The following is a 17,959-nucleotide window of genomic DNA, read 5'->3' on the forward strand; positions in this document are numbered from 1 at the left end:
CCAAGGATGAGTATACCCCTGAAAAAACCCTAGTTTTTTGCTCTGGGGAACACCCTGAACAACCCAGGGGCACTAATCCATTTTTATCCCCTGATCCGTTCCCTATCCCTGCTCCTACTTCCCTTAACCCTTTAACACCCACTGCTCCACCTCTTCCAGATCCAACATGGGGAGGGGAGGGGGGGTGGGGGTGGAAGTGTGTATCCAGTAACTAGGTGGAAGGGAATTATTCAAAATGCTATAGTTGAAGGAGAAATGGTTCCCAATATGGGTCCGATGGCTTTTCCAGTGATTGTGGGACCAGGAGGAGGAGGTCAATGGGTCACATTAGATTGGAAAATGATAAAAGAAGCCAAAGCTGCCATTATGCAGTATGGTTTGAAATTGTCATTTGCTCAATCTATTTTGCAACACCTTTTTGCTGCTCAATTGTTGACACCATATGACAGAAAAATGCTCATTAATACTCTGTTAACTCCTTCTCAACAACTGCAATTTCATCATAAAAGGCAAATGCTGTGTGAAAATGAAGCCGTGATTCCTAGACAGAACACCGATGCATTATACAGAGTACGAGCACAAATGTTACTTGGTGCTTGTCCTTTTGTATGTGCAGATTTGCAGGCGTGGTTTCAAACTGAAGTGTTACAACTTTCACAAGAATTGGTGTATAAAGCTTTGCAAACTGTGCATGATCCTGCACAAGCAACTCCCTCTTTTACAAATATTAAACAGGGGGGAGCAGAGCCATATCCAAAATTTGTGGATCACTTATATTCAGTGGTAATATCACATCCTGATTTGACAAAAGAGATGAAAAGAAAATTTTTTATATGTCAGCATATGACAATGCTAATGAAAAAAACTAAACGTGCATTAGGACTACTCCCAAAAGGTGCTACAGCAGCCCAATTGTTAGAAGCTTCTGAGCAAATGCTAGAAGCAGATAAAGCTGCTTAAGGACCATCATTGCAATATGGTTCTCAATATTGATTTATATTGTGGTGCATGGTGCACTGGTGTTTCATACAGAGATTAAAAAAAACCAAAAAAGCCCAAAAACAAACAAACAAAAAAGAAACTTGGTAATTACACTTGAGTTTTGGTTTGGGAGATTGTACCACTTCATTTTGTTTCAGTCTGACTCCACCAGATTTTAGTAGCAATAGCATTTCATTTTTGAGTCTTCTAGTGGTTGTTGTTAATTTTTCTCATATACTGGTGAGGAGTAAGAAAAAAAAAAACCAAAAAAAAAAAACAACCCACAGTTATGAGAACGAGTATGCCTTTTCGGAAGCCGAGAGTTGCTGCGGAGAGTGAGAGCTGCTCCTGGTACAGAGAGCACCCCCACTCCTGCCTCCGCAGCCGCTTCCCGCCCCCCCTCACACAAGGGCACAACTCAGATATGGCCGGTGAGCATCACCAGTGTATCTGCTACAGCTGCAGCTGCTGTCTCTACCCCCACTGACACTGCTGCTGCTCAGAAAATGAGCCCTGCTGCAGACACCACAGCAGAAAAAAAAAAAAAAAAAAAAAAAAAGGTGGGGGGGGAGGAGTGTGCCTTTGCTGTTTAAAGGCTTGGAATTCTGTCTCTAAACAATTTTATTAGGTCTTTTTGGGCCTCAATTGGGCAACCATGAAGGAAACCAGGACTCCACTGTGCCATGACCTGGGAGGGGTCTAGGGATGCTTTTGGGGCCCCACGACCAATTTTTGTCCGATAAACCTCCTCTACCTTCTTGGTTCTATGCACCAGTGGACACCAGACTTTCCTCATACTAAAAAGGTATTTAAGTCCTTCCACTGCAGTGTGAAATGTGCTTTTCATATTGTATTGATAATAGGTTCTTGTTAATGTTGTAATTCATGTGATCGTTTATATGTTGATTATGGGATCCCTCATTTATATCTTGATTGTTGATTGTGCTATTCTGTTGCACTGCTAAGCAGATGAACTTAACTTCTCATATTTTAACACAGATGCTAAAAGAGGTTGATAGTGTCAGACATGCAGTTTTATAATATCGTGCTGCCACTGACTTTTTATTATTAGCTTTTAGGTTATGTTTGTGAAGACTTCGATGGAGTGTGTTTGCATGAATTTATCTGATCATTCAGAGTCAATTCACAACCAAAAACGATTGATTAAGATAACATGAAAAATTAGCTGTTGCATATACTGGGTTAAATTAATGGTTAAATCACTTAAGGATATGGGGATAGCTTAGAGATTTAATTAGACAAGGTTTATCAATTTTATTTGTTATTATTGGTTTTGATGCTTTCATATTATTAGTATATTGTTTATGGCAATGTATTATTAGCATGTTATTTCACGTGATGAAGTAAGTCAGGATTGCTCAAAAACAAAAAGGGGGATATGTTGGAAAACTGTCTGGAAGAAAACAGACATGTGAGCAATCCTGACTAGTTTTAGCTAGAGTAAGCTAAGGGCCTTGAGACCCAGTTGCAAGGTTACTGAAAGATGAGTTATGGGAAAAAGATAAGGGAGCTGGCAGTAGAAAAGAAGAAATAACAGGATAATGAGGAAGCCAGCAGAAGTTCTGTGAGAACAGAATTTGTGTCCAAGATATAGCCACCTGCAAGATATCGTTATATAAACAAAGGCTCTATATAAAGCGTGTCCACTGTTAATAAACGACTTCACTTTAACCATATTGGTGACTGCATGTCGTCCTTTAAGCCTCCGCGGACTTCCCACAGTCTCCCTGTTCATCAGCACAGCCATCTTTGCCCACCTGAAGCCCCCCTCCATCTCCTCCTGATCCCTGGACTTGGCAATGGCAGTTCTGTACTCGGTGGTTCCTCCAGCAGTGAACCCCCTCATCTACAGCATGAGGAACCAGGAGCTCAAGGGTTCACTGAGGAAATGGTCAGGGTTTTTCAGCAGCCATAGGCATCCTCCTGTCCTCTTCAGATGGCTTACAGTGTGTTTCAGGACATTGAAAGTTTGTCTTTCTTGACATTATTTCCTTTTCCTTCCACTGCTATTTTAATTTCTTCAAAGTAACATCATTATTCATCCCTCGTCTTTTAATATGCACTCATCTGTAGGCAGCAGGTGCGCATGCCCGGGTTCGGAGGGTGTGGTCCCGGAAGAGGTTCCAGAGCCAGGCGGATCGAAGTTAGTTCTCTGATACTAATCCGAACCAACACTGGCTCGATTGACTCTGCTCGCGAACTGAGCTCACGCCCACGGCGAGATTCGTCTCACGCAACATCTGGTGGAGAATGCGGGCAGCAATTTCGGTCTAAACCGTCTCCCCGAGCGTTTTGTCCAAAAGTGACCCTTCTCCACAGACCGTTCGATACCCCAAAAGATTCGGGTAAGAGAAACCTTTTCTTCTCTTCAACATCGACATCAGTAAAACCGATGATGGGATCCTATGCAAGCAAACCTACCGGCACCGCCATTGCCGAGCAGATTGTAGCCCAGGCGGAAAGGCAGGAACCCCTCCGCCTGGGACCTCTGGGGGGAGGTGTATAATCTGCTGGCAAGTCTCCACTATAAGGAGGCCAACGGCGACATTATTGGTGCGGACAACACCTGGCGGGTCGTTTGCAATCTATTAGCTCTTATGAAAGCCGAAATAGAAGTGGCAATTGTCACCGCTGCGGCTCTGTTACGAAAGACCGAGGCATCTCCCCCGAAGGAAATGCCTGCTGCGACCCCCTCGGCACCACCCTTCCAGGGGGAGGAGCCCGAGAGAGCGCCAGCCGTGGCCCCCTTGGCGCCACCCCTGGAGGAAGGGAAAAACGAGCAAGTATGTCTGGAGCTGACCAGTGGCAAGCCTGCCATAAAGGGCATGTCCGGAAAGCCCCACCAAACCGTGACCGAACTCCTATCGGATATCGGCCCGGAAGTCGAAACACCAGAAAATGATGGGGCGGAAACCGCAGCTTGCAACACCTCCGGCTGCCGCGGAGAGTTACCCCCGCCGCTGCCCCCGGCCCCACGGAAGGCTGCAGAGAAAAAAGCAGCCCCTCAACCAGCGGCTGTATCTGCGCTGGAAAACAAGATATCGGCCCTGCAAGACCAGGTCACTCGGGCCGTGCAACTAATAGAGAAGCGGGACGTTGAACATCGCCCAGCTTTTCAGCAGTACAGGAACCCACCAGATGTTGCATGAGACGAATCTCGCCATGGGCGCGAGCTCGGTTCGCGAGCAGAGTCAATCGAGCTAGTGTTGATTCGGATTAGTATCAGAGAAATAACTTCGATCCGCCTGGCTCTGGGACCTGCTGGAACCACACCCTGCCGAACCCGGGCATGCGCATCTGGGCTAGCCCCAGCTGGGCACAGGCGGGGCAAACACCGGCAAATCTTGGCACCTGCTGCCTACACTCTGGCAGGCTCAGGGGAGCCCATCAGTGTGTGAAAGTATTTTGGGTTTTGCTTCTGACTTTGACTTTATCAGAGATTTTTTTTTTTCTTCTCTCAATATCTGAAGTTCATTTAATGAGCCTGAAAACCCCAAAGGAGCTGTTTATCTTTTGTTTTTTCCTTCATGTCTTCAAGACGTGTAGAGCTCCTTAGAGTTTTTAATTTTGTTCCCGGTGGATATCAGGAGGAAGATTTCAATGTGCACTTTTGCACTCTCAATTGAAAGGGAATATTTCATTATTTGTACTTCAGAGGAGAGGTTCTAGCAGCATTCTCCAAGTGATAATGACCCAGAGGGTCTCCTCAGGAGGTCTGCACCAGCAGGAGAAGCAGCTCCTTGAGGTCTGGCCCTGGATGGACACCCTTGCTCCTCACCTCCCCAACCCCACCCCTGCTCTCCTTGGCCCCTGGCACTTGCATCACTTCTCCTCCCATCAGACTTCTTCCCTGCTCTCTGCAGCTGGATGGTTCAGCTCCTTTGCACCAGCTCCCCCCTCTTTTCCTTAGAGAACTGCTGCACACGGGCACAGCAGGAGTTTTCCTCTCTGCAAACAAAGCAAAGCAAAGCATGATAAAGTTTCATGGCCAATCCAACACACTCCTCAACCATAGGCTAAGTACGAGCTGTCCCTCATGAGGTCACCTTTCTACAAGGGATAATCTTTTAAGAAATTGTTTGTGACTTCCAGGATCTAAAGGGTACCCACTGTTCCTTTGCTATCGCATCTCTAAAGACTGAGAATACAGAACGGCTGCATGCTTTGCTTGGCCTTTCAGATAAATCCTTTGTAGCGGGGTTGATGAAAACTGAAAACCAGCAGGTGCCAATTGCTACTTCAATAGTGCATCGAAAAGAGTATCACACCAACAGGGATGCTGTGATCCCCATTCACAAGCTGATCCGGCAGCTAGAGAGCCAAGGAGTGATCAACAGGACTCACTCACCCTTCACTCGTCCTCTGTGGCCAGTGCCAAAGGCTAAGGGAGAGTGGAGGCATCATGGAGATGCCCACGAACCTTCACGTCGAGCTACTGAGGAACATGGAAACAACCAACGAGCAGATGAGGCTGCTCAAGTGTTCCAAAGAGATCTTGACTGGGACCATAAAGGTGAACTGGATTTAGCTAGATGGGCCCATGACACTTCAGGTCATCAAGGCAGGGATGGAACACACCGATGGGCTCGTGACTGAGGGGTTGATTGACCTTTGGACACTATTGTGCAGTTATCCACCATTGTGACATATGTTCTGCAATTAAGCAAGCGAAAAGGTTGATACCTCTGTGGTATGAGGGGAGATGGTCAGAATATAGGTATGGGGAGGCGTGGCACATCGACTGTGTCACACTGCCTCAAACCTGCCAGGGTGAGCCCTGTGTGCTGACAATGGTGGAAGCAAGTACAGGATGGCTGGAAACATATCCTGTGCCTCATGGCACAGCCCGGAACACCATCCTGAGCCTTGTGGCTACATGGTCCACCAGAAAGAATTGAGTCAGATAATGGAACTCATTTCAAAACAGTCCTATGGGTAACTGGGCCAAAGAACATGGTATTGAGTGGATATACCATATCCCCTATCATGCACCAGCCTCAGGGAAAATTGAAAGGTACAATGGACTGTTAAAAACTACCTTATAGGCAATGGGTGGTGGAACCTTTAAAAACTGGGACAAGCACTTGGCAAAAGCCACCTCGTTAGTTAACACCAGGGGTTCCATCATCAGTCCAGCTGGTCCTGCTCAGCTAAACCTTTCACACACATTAGATTGGGAAAAAGTGCCTGTGGTGCATGAAAAGAATCTCCTGGGGAAAACAGTTTGGGTTTTTCCTGCCTCAGGCAAAGGCAAACCCATTCGTGGGAAAGCTTTCACTCAAGGGCCTGGACACACTTGGTGGAAGATGGAGAAGTACAATGTGATTATGTATTCACAAAGGAATCAAACACTAGGTGAGAATAAATAATTTTTGCATGGTTAGCTCAACCAGTAGAGTATGGAATTTTCAGGGTCGTCAATTTATGCCCCACATTAATTGCTGTTACGTGAATTGTTGCATAAACTAACAGTGTTCTGTGAGTGTTTTTCAGGATAATGTTGTGGTGATCAAACCAGAACTGGTTTCATCAACTGGCATCCAGTAACTTCCTCAAATTAATATCTGCAATCTGAAACCTGTGGACCATGGACATGAACTGCTGCAATCATTTCTTGCTTTAAGAGTCTGCTACAGTAGATGAACATCTGCAATCATAAACTAAATTAACTCAGTGGGTTTTAGTAGAGAGAATTAGTAATAATTTCTGTATAGGTGTATTTAGGGATAAGAGATAGTAATGACTGGAGCAGACACAAATGCTATGGAATAAGGGGTGGAAAGTCCTGGTTTGGGCCAGGATAAAAGTAGTTTTCTGTCTTGTATTTTTGCTTTCAGCTAAGTCTCTCCTAAGCAGCTGCACTTGCTGAAATGAACAGCAAGTTTCTCAGTCAGTGTCTGCTTCTAGGACTGATAGGACTCGATGTTTATAGTTAGAGCTGGAGAATGGTCTGCAGAGCCAAGGGTTTCAGCTGAACAGCTGGAGTCATGGCCATCAGGACAGCTCAGTCTCTCTCTTCTCCATCAGCTCTATCTCCTACCTCTCCACTCACTGTGCTGGAAGCTGTCTCATGCCCACCTCAGGGTGAGAAAAAGAGAGGGGGTTTTGAGGACAGGATCCCAATCACAAAGCATCCAAAGCATTCTCCAACCCTTTGCACTCCAACAGCCATGAGGGATTGCTCCGTTGTGCATTGTAAAATTTTATTGAGTATTTTCTTGTTAAAAATGACCGAGACTCAATATTCTGTTAATGGTTTAATTTAATTAATAAAATTGAAATTGATTAATAAAGTTGAAATTGCAATAAGCAAAACAGCGCTGGGTGCATGGGGAGTCTCCGCTCCACTCACACGAGCAACCCCTAAAACTCTGGAATTACCTTTTATTGATTACAATTCTATGAATATTCAAAAGGAGGTGGGTTCACATCCATGTTCATAGGGATTACATCATGCCATTATAATATTCATGATAGGTGGAGTCCGGGCGAAGTCCTCTTTTGGGGAGATATCTGGGGGTCATCAGGGGGTCTTTGGATGAAGTAAGAGGTCTTCCTCAGGCTTGAACTTTTTACCTTTCTTGATTTTGCTGACTTCATTATATTGTTACAAGGAGATATCAGACCCTAGCCATAACTTTCCTCTTATCTGCTGGTTGTGACATCTTTATGTTCTTCTTGTGCAAATGTTCACATTCCTTTGTTAGCCTTGGCAATGTCTTGTTTTAAGAACAGGACCTGCACTTTTAAATATCTATGAGACAGAAGATAGTCTCCTCAGGGCCTTGCATTGTTCACACTGTTTCAGTGGAAAATTACATGTCTCAACTGCCTTGCCTAGCCCCCTGTTCACTTCTTACTCAGTTTAATTCTTTTCCTGACTTTTACTGCTAAGGAATACAAATTCGTCAACATATGTTACAGGGGGGTTGTGCTTCCCCTTAATTGGTTGTGCTTCACAAATTTAACCCCTTAAAAGGTGTTAAATTAAGCACCTTTTATATCCAGATCAAATTCAAACTCAGTCGCCGCAGATTCAGACGAAATATTTCCTCAGTGTTCCTCAGGATCCCAAAATCCAGGTTCTTCACTCTCTGTTCAAAAACCAATCCCCACCCAGAGCAGAGATATTTGGTTTATTAAGATCTTCCCAGAAAAGGTGCCAGGAGACATTTCCCCAAAGCCTTTGGAGAAGACATTAGGGTTTGCTGTGCAGACCAAAGACACAGAAGAACCTTCAGGGCAGTAAAGGCTGCCTTGGTCATTGTCCTCCTGATTTACACCTGAAAGCACTGATTCAACAGCTTCTTATTTCCAGGCTCCTGAGGTCTTTGTTTTGTGATCAGGTCAGGAAGTGTGTCCTCCCATTCCCTCCTCCCCACCCCCTTTACACCAGCCCTTTAGGTTTTTAAGCTTGGAATAACTTTTGTGGCTGTTAACCCTTTTCTTTCAACAACAAATCCCCCTCATGAGACTCATGGGGGTATTTTCCAACCTGGCCTTGAGCAGTTCCAGGGATGATTCTGTGATAAAATGTGTAACCCTTGGAAATGATGAAGGGGGTGTCAGGTGATCATTCCCAAAGCTCACATACCTTTTGACAAGCCTTGCAGTTTAGAAAGGTTTTGAATCACTGGAGAATCTGTTGGAGGGGAAAGGGGGGAATGAATGAATCCCTGAGGGTTGCAATGAGGCAATGTCTTAATAGCATCATAATAATAATGATCTAATATTAACAATGATTATGATGGCTCCTCTGGGAAGGTGACAGTCATGGTAAGTAGAGGAGGAGGTCCCAGGTGTGAGAACATTGCCTGGTAGGACTGGACACACTGGGGAAGACAGCCATGGAAGAAGCCAAGCCATGCCCCCAAACTTTGACCATAGAATGATCTGGGTTGGAAGGGACCTTGAAAGTCATTTAGTCCATACAGGGAGACTCCTGGTGATCATACTGTGGAACACTGGGCTTGGCAGGCTCAAAGCATCTTCCATGGATTTGAGCCCATGGTCACATGTATTGCTCTTTCCGGAGCAGGAGAGAACCCGACACAGCACTTCTGATCTCCCTTGATCTGGTTTAGTTGGAGTCTGAAGCCTCCAAAAACTTGAGGTGCTCTGAACAGAAAAAATATATTTTAGAGTGATTTCTGTCCCAGGATCAGAAACAAGCTGAGTGTGAAATGGAAATGGAGGAAAAAGAAGAACCTTCAGGGCAGTAACCCTGACCTGGGTTGGTCATTGTCCCCCTGAGTTTACACCTGAAAGCAGTGAATTAACAGCCTCTTAACTCCAGGGCCTGTGAGCTTTGTGTTGAGGTTGGGTCAGCACCACCCAGCTCTGATGTTTCCCCTCCCATGTGGCCCATGCCACAAGCCTGATGCTCCCAACACCCCCAAGACACAACCCTGGTTTCCCCCCCCCACCTTCCAACTTCCAGCTGCCCCCCCTGGGCAAGTTAATTACTGCTGAACACCAGGGGGGGTGTGGCTAAGCCAGGTCTCTTGGGCTGCAGTTTGCCTGCAGTGTGCCTGATACCTGCTCCTCTTGTCTTGATAAGATAGCTGGAGGGCACTTACACTGGGGGGTGGAGACTTGCATGTATATGTGTGGCAATAATCAATGGCAAGGTTAGGACTAAGTCTTTTGTCCTTGGACATTTTGTTGGCGTTGTCTTAGCATTTTCAGTGCTATGTTTTGATGTTAGGCTACAAGGACAGTTTGTTTGATTGATTATTTGTTGATTGATGATAACGATGGCTACTCTGGGAAGGTGAAGGTCATGGCAAGTAGAGGATGAGGAGGTCCCAGGTGTGGGAACATTGCCTGGTAGGATGCGACCCACTGGGGAAGGGAGCCATGGAAGAACCCAAGCCATCCCCCAAAACTTCAGTCATAGAATGGTTTGGGTAGGAAGGGACCTTGAAAGGTCATCTAGTCCAACTTCCTGCTCTACAGGGAGGGTGTGTGTGGTCATACCGTGGAACACTGGGGTTGGCCACGTGGGAGCAGCTGCCCTGGACTTTAGATCATGGTCACATGGATCCCTCATTCCAGAGCTGTGGAGAACCCAACACAGCACTTCTGATGTCCCCTGCTCTTGTTTAGTTGGAGTCTGCAGCCTCCGAAAACTCAAGGTTCTGTGAAGAGAAAAACTATTTTAGAATGAATTCTCTCCTATGAGCAGAAACAAGCTGAGTGTGAAATGGAAATGAAGGAAGAACGTTCAGGGCAGTAACCCTGACCTGGGTTGGTCATTGTCCCCCTGAGTTTACACCTGAAAGCAGTGAATTAACAGCCTCTTATCTCCAGGGCCTGTGGGCTTTGTGTTGAGGTTGGGTCAGCACCACCCAGCTCTGATGTGTCCCCTCCCATGTGGCCCATGCCACAAACCTGATGCTCCCAACCCCCCCAGAACACAACCCTGGTGTCCCCCCCCCTTCCAAATTCCAACCTCATCCCCAGGTCCGGTCCCTCCCCCCCGAGGCCCCTCCCCACCTTTTCTTTCTCCCCCTGCTGCTTCCCGTGATCGCACTGCAGCTCCCGGGAAGTTTCGCTCCTCCACCTTGGGACTGCACCCACACCCCCCGCCCTGCAGCCAGGACCCCCCAACTGGTGAGTGCCAGAGCATCGCCCCCCCACCCCCACCAGCTTGAGCTGTGTCCCCTCTGCAGGTACTGGGAGGTGATGGGAGGTGATGGGAGGGGAGTGGTTATCCCAGTACTGCCCAAACTGGGGGCGAGCAGCACAAGATGGGGGATGGAGGGGGATGGGTGAGAGGGGGGAACTAAACTTATCCCTGGGGTGAGGGTGGTGGGATTGGTGACCCTCAACTTTTTAAGGAGGGTGGAGGAGCTGTGATTGGGTCTCCCCCCACTTCATCCGGGGATTCCCAACTCCTTCTGGTTTGCAGGGCTGTGATAGGGGATCCCAAAGTCATCCCAATGGTTTGGGGGCTTCAGCTGGAGACCCTCAAATCACCCTGGAGCCAGGGGTAATGATGGCAAGTCTAGAATACTTCCAGGGGACTTAATAATCCCAGGGCTGAAGAGCCAATATCAGGGGCTCCAAAAATTTCTCAGGAGATCCCACCTCATCCCAGTAGATGGCAGCTCATCCTGCATGTGGGTGCAATAGGGGAATCCCAAGGTCTTGGTGGGATTTGGTACCATGACGGGGAATCCAAGATCATACAAAAGTGGTTGATTGAGATATAAGGCCCTGAATCACCCCAGGGGTTTTAGGCAGCAATGGGGGAGACCTAAATTACCTCTTGCAGTGTCAGTACAATTGGGTCATCACAGCTCAAGGCAGGTGTGGCTGAAAACCCCAGCACCCCCTGCCCCACAAAGTGGCCCCTTTGGGTTTTGGGTGCCAGCGTAGATCCTAAATAGGAAGTAAAAGATGATCAGTGAGTGTCCAAGTCTATGGTTAACCTCTCTATACCACCTCACACTCCATTTTCACTCACAGTAAGTTTGATGTAGGTTTTAGCTGCCCCCAGAACACAAAAACGCCAAACTCTACTTTGTTAGCACACTAGGGCTTCTTTCCCAAAAATGGGGTGACTCAGTCTGGGAAAAAAACCTCACTGGGTGCCTTAAGGAAAAGGAAAGCTTTCAGTCAAAGTGTGATTTTGGATAAAAATAATTGAATCCATCCAGGATTAAAATTTGACACTGGCGAGCAATGCAGGAGAAGGTTTAGGATCCGCTCAGCCCATCTCCACCATCAGAAAATCCTTCAGGGTTAGAGACCCCAGAGGTGTCCTGACTGCGGGGGACAGTTTAGTGACAGCTCGGATCTGGTCCAACGGTGACACCATCACACAGGCACCATGTCCTACACCTGCCCTGACTGCGGGAAAGATTTTCGGTGGAGATCAGCTTTCATCGAGCATCAACGGATCCATACGGATGAGAAACCCTTTAAATGTTCTGAGTGTGGGAAGGAGTTTGCCCAGAGTTCCTCTTTATCAAAGCATCGCCGCATCCACACGGGAGAGAAACCCTATAAGTGTCTGGAGTGTGGGAAGGAGTTTTCCCGGAGATCCAATTTATCACAGCATCGCCGCATCCACACAGGAGAGAAACCCTATAAGTGTCTGGAGTGTGGGAAGGAGTTTGCCCACAGTTCCCATTTATCACGCCATCACCGCATCCATACAGGAGAGAAGTTGTATCCCTGCACTCACTGTGGGAAAGCCTTCAACAACAGCACCTCTTGGATTAATCACCAACATGTCCACACTGGGGAAAAACCCTACACGTGTCCCCAGTGTGGGAAGGGCTTCAGAGCCAGCTCGAGTCTCACCCAACACTTACGGATCCATAGGGGTGAACGTCCCTACAAGTGTCCTGACTGTGGGAAGAGCTTCAGGCGAAGCCACACTTTGAAGAACCATCAACGCCTCCATACCAGTGAAAAACATTAAAGCTACACCCAGTGCAAGATAAGATTTTACTGGAAATTAGATTTCATCTGTCATTACGCGACCCATCACAGCCATCACCAAGTATGAAGGGTCAAGTTGACCTCATTTTCCAAGCTCCATCACACCAATGATGCTTTCTCCAGCTTCTCATGGAGAACAAAATGCAGTCAGCTCAGGAACCACTTCATGTCCCATCCAAAATTTGACTTTTTATATTTGTTTCAGCGTCACGAATGTTTTTTTCCAAATAAGGAAAAAACAGGAAAGTATCCTCCTAAAGGGATGTGGCAGGATGGGATCCTGGACACTTTTCCTGCACACCAGGCTGGGCGTGCAGCTGAGGGAGCAGTAGAAGAGGGAGGCAGCAGACTGCAGGACAATGCTGACAGCAACAGAGCAGGATCATCTCTACTACATGGTTTTTAAATCCTTCCAGGGATGGTGATTCTACCACCTTCCTGGGCTGACCAGTCCAACACCTAACGACTCTCTCAGAAAAGAAATGAGAGATCTGACCTAAACCTCCCCTGGTTCAACTTCAGGCCATGTCCTCTTGTCCTCTCATTGTTCACTTGAGAGAAGAGGCCAGCACCCACCTCAACACAACCTCCTGTCAGGGAGTTGGAGAGAGCAAGAAGCTCTCCTCTCAGCCTCATCTTCTCCAAACTGCACATTCCCAATTCCCTCAGTCTCTCCTCAGAGCACTTCTTCTCCAGACCCTTCACCACCTTGTAGATGCCTGCAGACTCCAGGAGCTGGCACAGCTCTTCAGAGGAGCGTTACTGCTCCTTGCCTGTCAGGAGGGATGCTTCATGAGCTCTCCTGAAACCTCTGTGACACCAGGGGTGATGTGATGGGACACCTCGAGCAGCCTGCAGTAAGGCTTCTGTCAGCTGTCCCCTGAAATAAGAGAATTACATCTCGAATGGTTTCTCACGAGGATGGAACAAGCTGGTGACAGCTCAGTAGACAAGAATCTGGAAGAAAAGCCCCAGAAAATCTTCCCTGCTTGATTGATTCATTTCTTGTGAAGCAGTAGACTTAGAGAAATAGAAGTAGTAGTTTAAAGAAACATATATGCAATGGTTTTACAGAAGTAGAAGTACAGAAGTTGTAGAAAAGTATAAGCAATATTTTAAGGGAGTCTCATGGAAATTTACTAGCTGAATAACATAGGTAGGTGTGTGTATGGCAATGATACATGTGATAATGGAATATAATTACTATGGAAAACTTATCCATGAGAGAAGATAATGGGATAAATAACTGTTGCTGAAATCTGCAGAAGGAGCAAAACTGAGACAAAATTAGTTATGAGTTCTTTTTGTATTTTTATCTGTGCTGCATTTGTGTAGATTTTCCATTCTTATTTGGTTTTGTTATGCTCTACTGTTTTAAAAGTTGTGATCACCCTTCATAGTGAATAACGTTAGTGCACGTAATGCCACAAAGAAGTCAAAGAATGCCCTTTTAGTGTCCTAAAAGACATCAATTTGTAAAGTGCACCTCTTGAACTGAAGAAGCTGGAGTGAAGATGCTAAGCTTGTAGCCATCATGATATCATTGCCTTATGATATTCCCTTATGATATCATCATGCCTTGTGATGTGTGGACTCATGGGCTGAGGGGATTGCATTGTTGAGATGTCATTTGAGTATGTGGTTTTTGTGATCCAAGCAATCAGCCCTTGTGATTGCACAACCTGAACACTGAAGTATCTACTTTTGTGCTTTTAGAATATCTATATTCATGCATACTTGTGATTTGTGTTCCCGAAAAATTACTTGAAAATAAACTTCAATTCTTAGAGCAACAGAATTGATGTTTTGATTGTAGATAAATATTTCATTTCATCTTATTGTGATCAAGGGGTACTCGCATGGTGTCAGGAGGCTGTCACTCTTTGTTTACCCTCCAAGGGTAACTTTTCCCTGAAAGGAAAACTCTGGCCTGGGAGATGGAATCTCCTTTGGCTGTTGTCTGGGTCAGGCCATGGGATGTGACAGTCCTGTGCTGTTGTGCCAGCAGCAGGTGGTTGTGCTGGAGTGCCCTGACATTTCCTGTAGCCCCCCAGGGCTGTGCTTGGCCACTCAATTGAGCAGCTGCCCTGACTGAGGTTGGAGCAGCCCTGGCACCTCCAGTGTCACCCGTGGCTTGCGTGGGAAGAGGAGGGAAAGGAGATTCCCCCTGGCACTGCCTGGGTGTCCAGTGGGAGAGTGGGAGAAGCAGAGGTTGTGTCTCTAGAGGGGAAGTGGCTGTGCTGGAAAGGAGGGAGGGAGGGGACATGAGCCATGACTTCAGTGTGTGTCCCATTGGGTTCCTGGGGAGCCCCAGGGAGAGCTGGAGGGAGCCCCGAGAGAGCTGAGCAAGTGGCCAAGTCTGGTGCTGGTCCTGTGCTGCTGGGCCGGGCTCCTGAGCCTGAGAGAGCTGCTGGCAAGCAGAGAGTGCTGCAGAGAGAGCTCTGGGCAGGAGCAGCTCCTCTGCAGAGCGCAGCAGGGCTGAGGGCACTGCCTGCAGGCAGCAGGGCAGGGCAGAGAGAGGAGGGAGAGAGAGGAGAAAGGCAGCCTGGGCTGGGAGGAGAGCTGAGAGCTGCGTGGGCTGGGGGAGAGAGAAATCTTCCCAGCCTCTGCTATGGTGAGTCTCTGGCTGCAGGGCAGTGAAGCTGGGCTTCCTGGAGGGGGTCTTCCTTCTCCAGCTGGCAGCCTGGGCCACAGCTGCTGGGATCCCTCCGGAGGATTTTGGTGGGCAGGAGGAAAAGGTTTGGCAGAGCAGGGCTGTCCTGGAGCAGTGTCAGAGGGAGAGGCCATGGGGCTGCCTTCTGCTGGGGATGGCTGCAGGGGCTGAGGGGGTGTGTGCAGGCAGGGGTGCCCAGGGCTGTCCTTCAGAGCAGGGTCCTGCAGCCCAGGGGCTGTGTGCTAGGGCAGGGACTCTGCTGCCTGCCTGCCTGCCAGGGGCAGCTCTCAGCCTGCCTGGGGAGCTCCCTGGTGCTGGCAGAAGCTGTGGCTGGCAGGAGACAGGGAGCACAGGGCAGGGTCCTTCTGGTTTTATGACGTTTCTGTGTAGGACCACTACTCATGGATTCAAAATCATACCCAGATTATTTTAGAAGGGATTTTTATAATCATTGTCAGGGCATAGATTCCTGCTGGGAAACGTGGCCTTCCTCGGGTTGCACTTCTCTGTCTTGTAAGGGTGGGAGGGAAACTCATCTGTGGAGGTGAGATCAGGGTCTGTCAGTCCCTACACCATCACCCTCCTGTGTGCAAGGAACCTCAGCCAGTGCTTTCACCCTCCTTTACCCTACAGATACACCCAGCATCACCTTCCCAGGTTCATCAGGGTCTGTGTGACAGCACAGCCCTCAGCCAGCCCGTGGGGTCTGGGGTGCTGGGCACCTCCTCCTCCATCTGCTCACAGGAGAGCTGAAGTGCATCTGTGCTGCCATGTGCCCACCTCCCCCTGCCCAGGGGCTGGAGGTGCCTGCCAGGCATTATCACCATCTGGGAGGGGTTGTGCAGGGCTGGGGGAGGGAAAGGCTTTCCTGAGTGCCTTTCCTCTGCCTCTCTCCATGCCCCCCTCAGTTGCTCTTGCTGTTGGTGTCAGGCTGGGAGCGGGAGTTTCAGCTGCAGGCACAGCTCTTGGGGCTCCTGCCATGCAGATGGTTTTGGGCAAGGAGGTGTCCAGCTGTGCTCTGCCCTGGGAAGCTCTGGGCAGTGCAGTCTGAGTGAGGCTGGGCAGGGAGCTGACCTCCCTTCATCAGATGCCCTCATTCCATCCCTGGGCTGTCTCCTTGGGCTGTCTGTCCAAGCTGGGAGCTGCCTTCCAGGGGGCACAATGAGCCTGGTGTGTCCTGAGCTGGAAACGGGGTGCTGAGACCTTGAGAAAGGGTCAGACACTGAGTGCTCTGAGCTGGGTCCCTCTGCTGTCAGCAGGGAGAGGCAGAGACACAGCCCAGCTCCCCCTTCTCTGCATGCAGCTGCAGGCAATGCTCTTTGCTCACTCTGTTCTGTCTGAGTGCTGCAGCAATGCTGAGGGGTTCTGATCCCCAAGAACACTCCCCAGAGGAGATGGGGGGAGCTATAAAAAACAAACCTCTCAAACTGCCTTCTGTTTTGCGGGCTCTTTTATGCTGAGAGCACAGAACATGCAAGACTTTGGCATCACCAATGATTGCATATGAATAATTTCTACTCTGATATTGGTCCCTGTCCCCACCATTCCCATGAAGCCCCCATTGCAGGGCTGGGAAAACTCCTTGGCAGCCAGTGACCAGAGTCCCTGCTGCAGACACAAACATCAACAAGCAGGGTTGTAGCCATGGGCTTTAGGGAAGAACTCCTAGAAAAGTGTGTGTGTGTAGGATGGAGATTTGGAATGGGAATTGGGTCTCATTTTTCAGAGAATTGTGTCCTGAATTATTGTGTTTCCTCCTCAAACAACTCCCCATGCCTTTTACAATCAGCAGATGTCCAACAGCAGCTCCATCAGGCAGTTCCTCCTCCTGGCATTTGCAGACAGGCGGGAGCTGCAGCTCTTGCACTTCTGGCTCTTCCTGGGCATCTACCTGGCTGCCCTCCTGGGCAACAGCCTCATCATCACCACCATCGCCTGTGACCACCACCTCCACACCCCCATGTACTTCTTCCTCCTCAACCTCTCCCTCCTCAACCTGGGATCCATCTCCACCACTCTGCCCAAAGCCATGGCCAATTCACTCTGGGACAACATGGACATCTCCTACATGGGATGTGTTGTACAGATCTTTTTTTTTTCTTTCTTCATCACAGCAGAGTTTTATCTCCTGACCATCATGTCCTACGACCGCTCCGTGGCCATCTGCAAACCCCTGCACTACGGGACCCTCCTGGGCAGCAGAGCTTGTGTCCACATGGCAGCAGCTGCCTGGGGCACTGGGTTTCTCACTGCTCTGCTGCACACAGCCAATACATTTTCCCCGCCCCTCTGCCAGGGCAATGCCCTGGACCAGTTCTTCTGTGAAATCCCCCAGATCCTCAAGCTCTCCTGCTCACACTCCTACCTCAGGGAAATTGGGCTTCTTGTGGTCGGTGCCTCTTTAGGGTTTGGTTTTTTTGTTTTCATAGTGGTGTCATATGTGGAGATCTTCAGGGTTGTGCTGAGGATCCCCTCTGAGCAGGGAAGGCACAAAGCCTTTTCCACGTGCCTCCCTCACCTGGCCATGGTCTCCCTGTTCATCAGCACAGCCATCTTTGCCCACCTGAAGCCCCCCTCCATCTCCTCCCCGTCCCTGGACCTGGTGGTGTCCTTTTTGTACTCTGTGGTTCCTCCAGCAGTGAACCCCCTCATCTACAGCCTGAGGAACCAGGAGCTCACGGGTTCTTTGAGGAAAAGTTTAGGGTTTTTCAGCAGCCTTAGGATTCCTCTTGTCCCTTTTAGATCACTCATAGTATGTGTAAAATTATACTATATAACATACAGTATAGATATACTATATATGCAATATACATAGTACTATATATATAATAAATATAATAAATAACAGTA

The 17,959-nt window shown here is 48.3% G+C and overlaps 1 protein-coding gene, 1 long non-coding RNA gene and 1 pseudogene across 3 annotated transcripts in view; 2 read left to right on the forward strand and 1 right to left on the reverse strand.

Annotated features, from left to right (window-relative positions):
* The window catches only part of LOC139790612 (uncharacterized), a 301,741-nt gene that overhangs the window by 264,225 nt on the left and 19,557 nt on the right, over positions 1-17,959 (reverse strand). The window lies entirely within an intron of this gene.
* On the forward strand, positions 11,671-12,640 carry LOC139790596 (zinc finger protein 664-like). The gene has a single exon (XM_071732467.1). It carries the CDS (start codon positions 11,840-11,842, stop codon positions 12,434-12,436), a length of 597 nt encoding a protein of 198 aa, XP_071588568.1. The 5' UTR covers positions 11,671-11,839; the 3' UTR covers positions 12,437-12,640.
* Positions 16,902-17,862, forward strand: LOC139790558 (olfactory receptor 14J1-like; annotated as a pseudogene).

Source organism: Heliangelus exortis, assembly GCF_036169615.1.
Source record: "Heliangelus exortis chromosome W unlocalized genomic scaffold, bHelExo1.hap1 SUPER_W_unloc_2, whole genome shotgun sequence".
Lineage (NCBI taxonomy): Eukaryota > Metazoa > Chordata > Aves > Apodiformes > Trochilidae > Heliangelus > Heliangelus exortis.

Bases quoted from the DNA above. Each gene is read 5' to 3' on its own strand.
- LOC139790596 (XM_071732467.1), top strand. From the start codon at position 11,840: ATGTCCTACACCTGCCCTGACTGCGGGAAAGATTTTCGGTGGAGATCA.